Source organism: Erythranthe guttata, chromosome 11 (assembly GCF_056151865.1).
Source record: "Erythranthe guttata isolate IM_541 chromosome 11, IM_541, whole genome shotgun sequence".
In the NCBI taxonomy this organism is placed as follows: domain Eukaryota; kingdom Viridiplantae; phylum Streptophyta; class Magnoliopsida; order Lamiales; family Phrymaceae; genus Erythranthe; species Erythranthe guttata.
The window spans coordinates 5,439,635-5,442,264 of NC_142543.1; the positions used below are offsets into that span (position 1 = coordinate 5,439,635).

Below are 2,630 nucleotides of genomic sequence, written 5' to 3' on the forward strand. Positions count from 1 at the left end.
GTGACAAACTACCTTAAAATAATCTTGGGACACCTTGTACACACGTACACCTGGAATTGATCAACTCAAACACTTGCAAGCACGAAATTACACAAACTTTTAAAATACATATATATATATATATATATATATATATATATATATATATATATATATATATATATATATATATATATATATATATATATATATATATATATATATATATATATATATATATATATATATATATATATATATATATATATATATATATTATTGCATTTACTATGCCTGTGAAAATCGCAACTGTTTGTTTTTCCTCCGTCATAAAAAAATTAACAAAAACCCCATGTATTGATTTTTAGACAGCATACTCGACCTACCCATTATCGAATAATGTCATCGATAATGATTTTCCTATCCCTTTTCTTGCTTTTCTTCCGCTGCAATGCAGACGACAACTTTCTATGGGGTTCTTCATGCTCGCACCCCTCAGAAGCAATAAGTTCCACGTGGACGACAAATCTATACAACTTGTTCAGCGCTCTGGAGACGAACGTGACTCTCAACAACGGCTACTGCAAAGCCGAGGCGGCTGAGAACGGTCCAGACAAAGTGTACGGCCTCATACAATGCAGAGGCGATATTTCCATGTCGAACTGCGCCGACTGCACCAGAAATTCCTTCAAAAGCAACAGCTCGTGCGGCGATGATAACGGCAGGAGGAGGCACAGAAGGGTTTTGGTTTATCAGAGGTGGTGTTTGATGCGGTACTCGAACGAGAGCTTCTTCGGGGCTTTGGAGAAATATTCGACTCAGAAAGTGACATCCAGGCGTTCTTTTCCGGAGGAACCGGCGGTTATTGCAAAGGGGAGAGTGATGATGATGGGGCTGGCGGCAGTGGCTCCCGGGGAGAGTTTGATGTTTGCGAAAGCGGAGATGGAGGATGGGATGGGAGGGAAGAGGTATGGGTTGGCTCAATGCACCAGAGACTTGGAGAAGTCGGATTGTAGGGATTGTTTGGAGCACTTGTTAAAAGAGTATGGGTCAATTGGGACAGGGGCTACCGTTGTTGAGAAACGGAGTTGGGGTATGTTTGTAGAGGGTTGTTTCATGTTGTACGATGATATTCCGTTTACTGCTATTGAACAAGGTGAGTGTATAACTATATATATATATATATATATATATATATATATATATATATATATATATATATATATATATATGTCATTAAATTGTTTAAGTGGCTGTAGTTTAGTGGTGAGAATCCCACGTTGTGGCCGTGAGACCTGGGCTCGAATCCCAGCAGCCACACAATATATTTTTTTTTATCAATTCTTGATTTGTCTGTACGTTTGTGTTGCAGGAGGTGGAGGGGTGAGACCTTCCCATGCAGCAAATAGAGCTTTGGCTGCAGGACGATTAGCGACGGCCGCCATAACCATTTTCGTGACAGCAATTGCGTTTCTCTAAGCTCTTAGCTTCTTCCACCACCAGAAAAAGACAAGAGACATTTAACATAATTACCATTAATAAATCATTATTGAAGAATCAAGATCTGAACAGTTGTTGTATTATTTCATTACCACACTTATAAGTTTGATTCCACATTGTGATAATAGGTGTTAGCCTTATTATTTAAGTTGCTTCTGTAAACTCAATCTATCAATATTATATTCTTTTTTACTTTGTACGAAAGTGATATTCCCTCTCAATTTTCAAACGTTTTAATGGTCTAGTTTTATTACAACAATAAGATCGGTTATATATAGCAAAAAAAAAAAAAAAAAAAAAAAAAGAAAAAGAGAATTTCAATTTTAGTAGGTCTCCATTATTGATCGGAACTGGTTTTTCTAGATGATGACGTAGGAGTCTCGACAGGTCATCGTACCTGTAACACCGAAAGACGTTCCCGGTGTAGCAGCTCCGATGATTAAGTTGGAGAGTATTTTCATGCACTTGAAATATATTATTTTGAAAAGGAGTTTCACTCCTTACCAGTTTGAGTGAACTCCCATTTTACAAGCACACATCTACCTTGGTCCCATCTAATTTTTTGTTTAATTGGGTCGGCCATCATAATTGGGCTTTTAGGTTAAATATAAATCTTAGCTCATCGATAATGGCGACTTAGGTTTTCAGCGTCGCCCCGTGATGTCTTTGTGCGTTGCGAGATGCGACTTCCTTCTTATCTATGTTAGGGCTTTGTATGTTTTTTTTTAACTTAGTTCGGCTTTTAGTTTTGGGCCGTTTTTCCTTGGGTTACGTTTATGATCTGATTTTATAAGGGGTGAAATCTATATGAATAAAGTGGCATGAATCAACTACTTTCCCTATTCCAAAAAATTAATTTCAAATGCGGAATGAAGAATTTGTTCCTTTCTTTTTCCCGGCTACGTGTCTTCCGTCCGTATGTCAGAAGGGTCAGCGCGCGTGGGTCAGTAACTCACTGTTTATGTGTCACCTCAAATATTATTGAGGCGTGCCAAAAATATTTTCACTATAACCTAGGTGCTTTGATTGATCTCATCCATTCATTCGGACGAATGAGATCAATCGTCGTCTCGAATTCTCGATCTATAAATGATTCTCCCATTTTATTTATTTCCTTTTTTGCGCGCTTTCTTTATCTCTGTTTGCGAGCA

General features: G+C 37.7%; 1 protein-coding gene across 1 annotated transcript; it reads left to right on the forward strand.

Moving 5' to 3' along the window:
- The first annotated feature begins 378 nt into the window (after positions 1 to 378).
- On the forward strand, positions 379 to 1,458 carry LOC105958053 (antimicrobial ginkbilobin-2-like protein). The gene is made up of 2 exons (XM_088825602.1): positions 379 to 1,135; positions 1,352 to 1,458. Exons 1-2 carry the CDS (start codon positions 379 to 381, stop codon positions 1,456 to 1,458), a joined length of 864 nt encoding a protein of 287 aa, XP_088681728.1.
- The last annotated feature ends 1,172 nt before the right edge of the window (positions 1,459 to 2,630 follow it).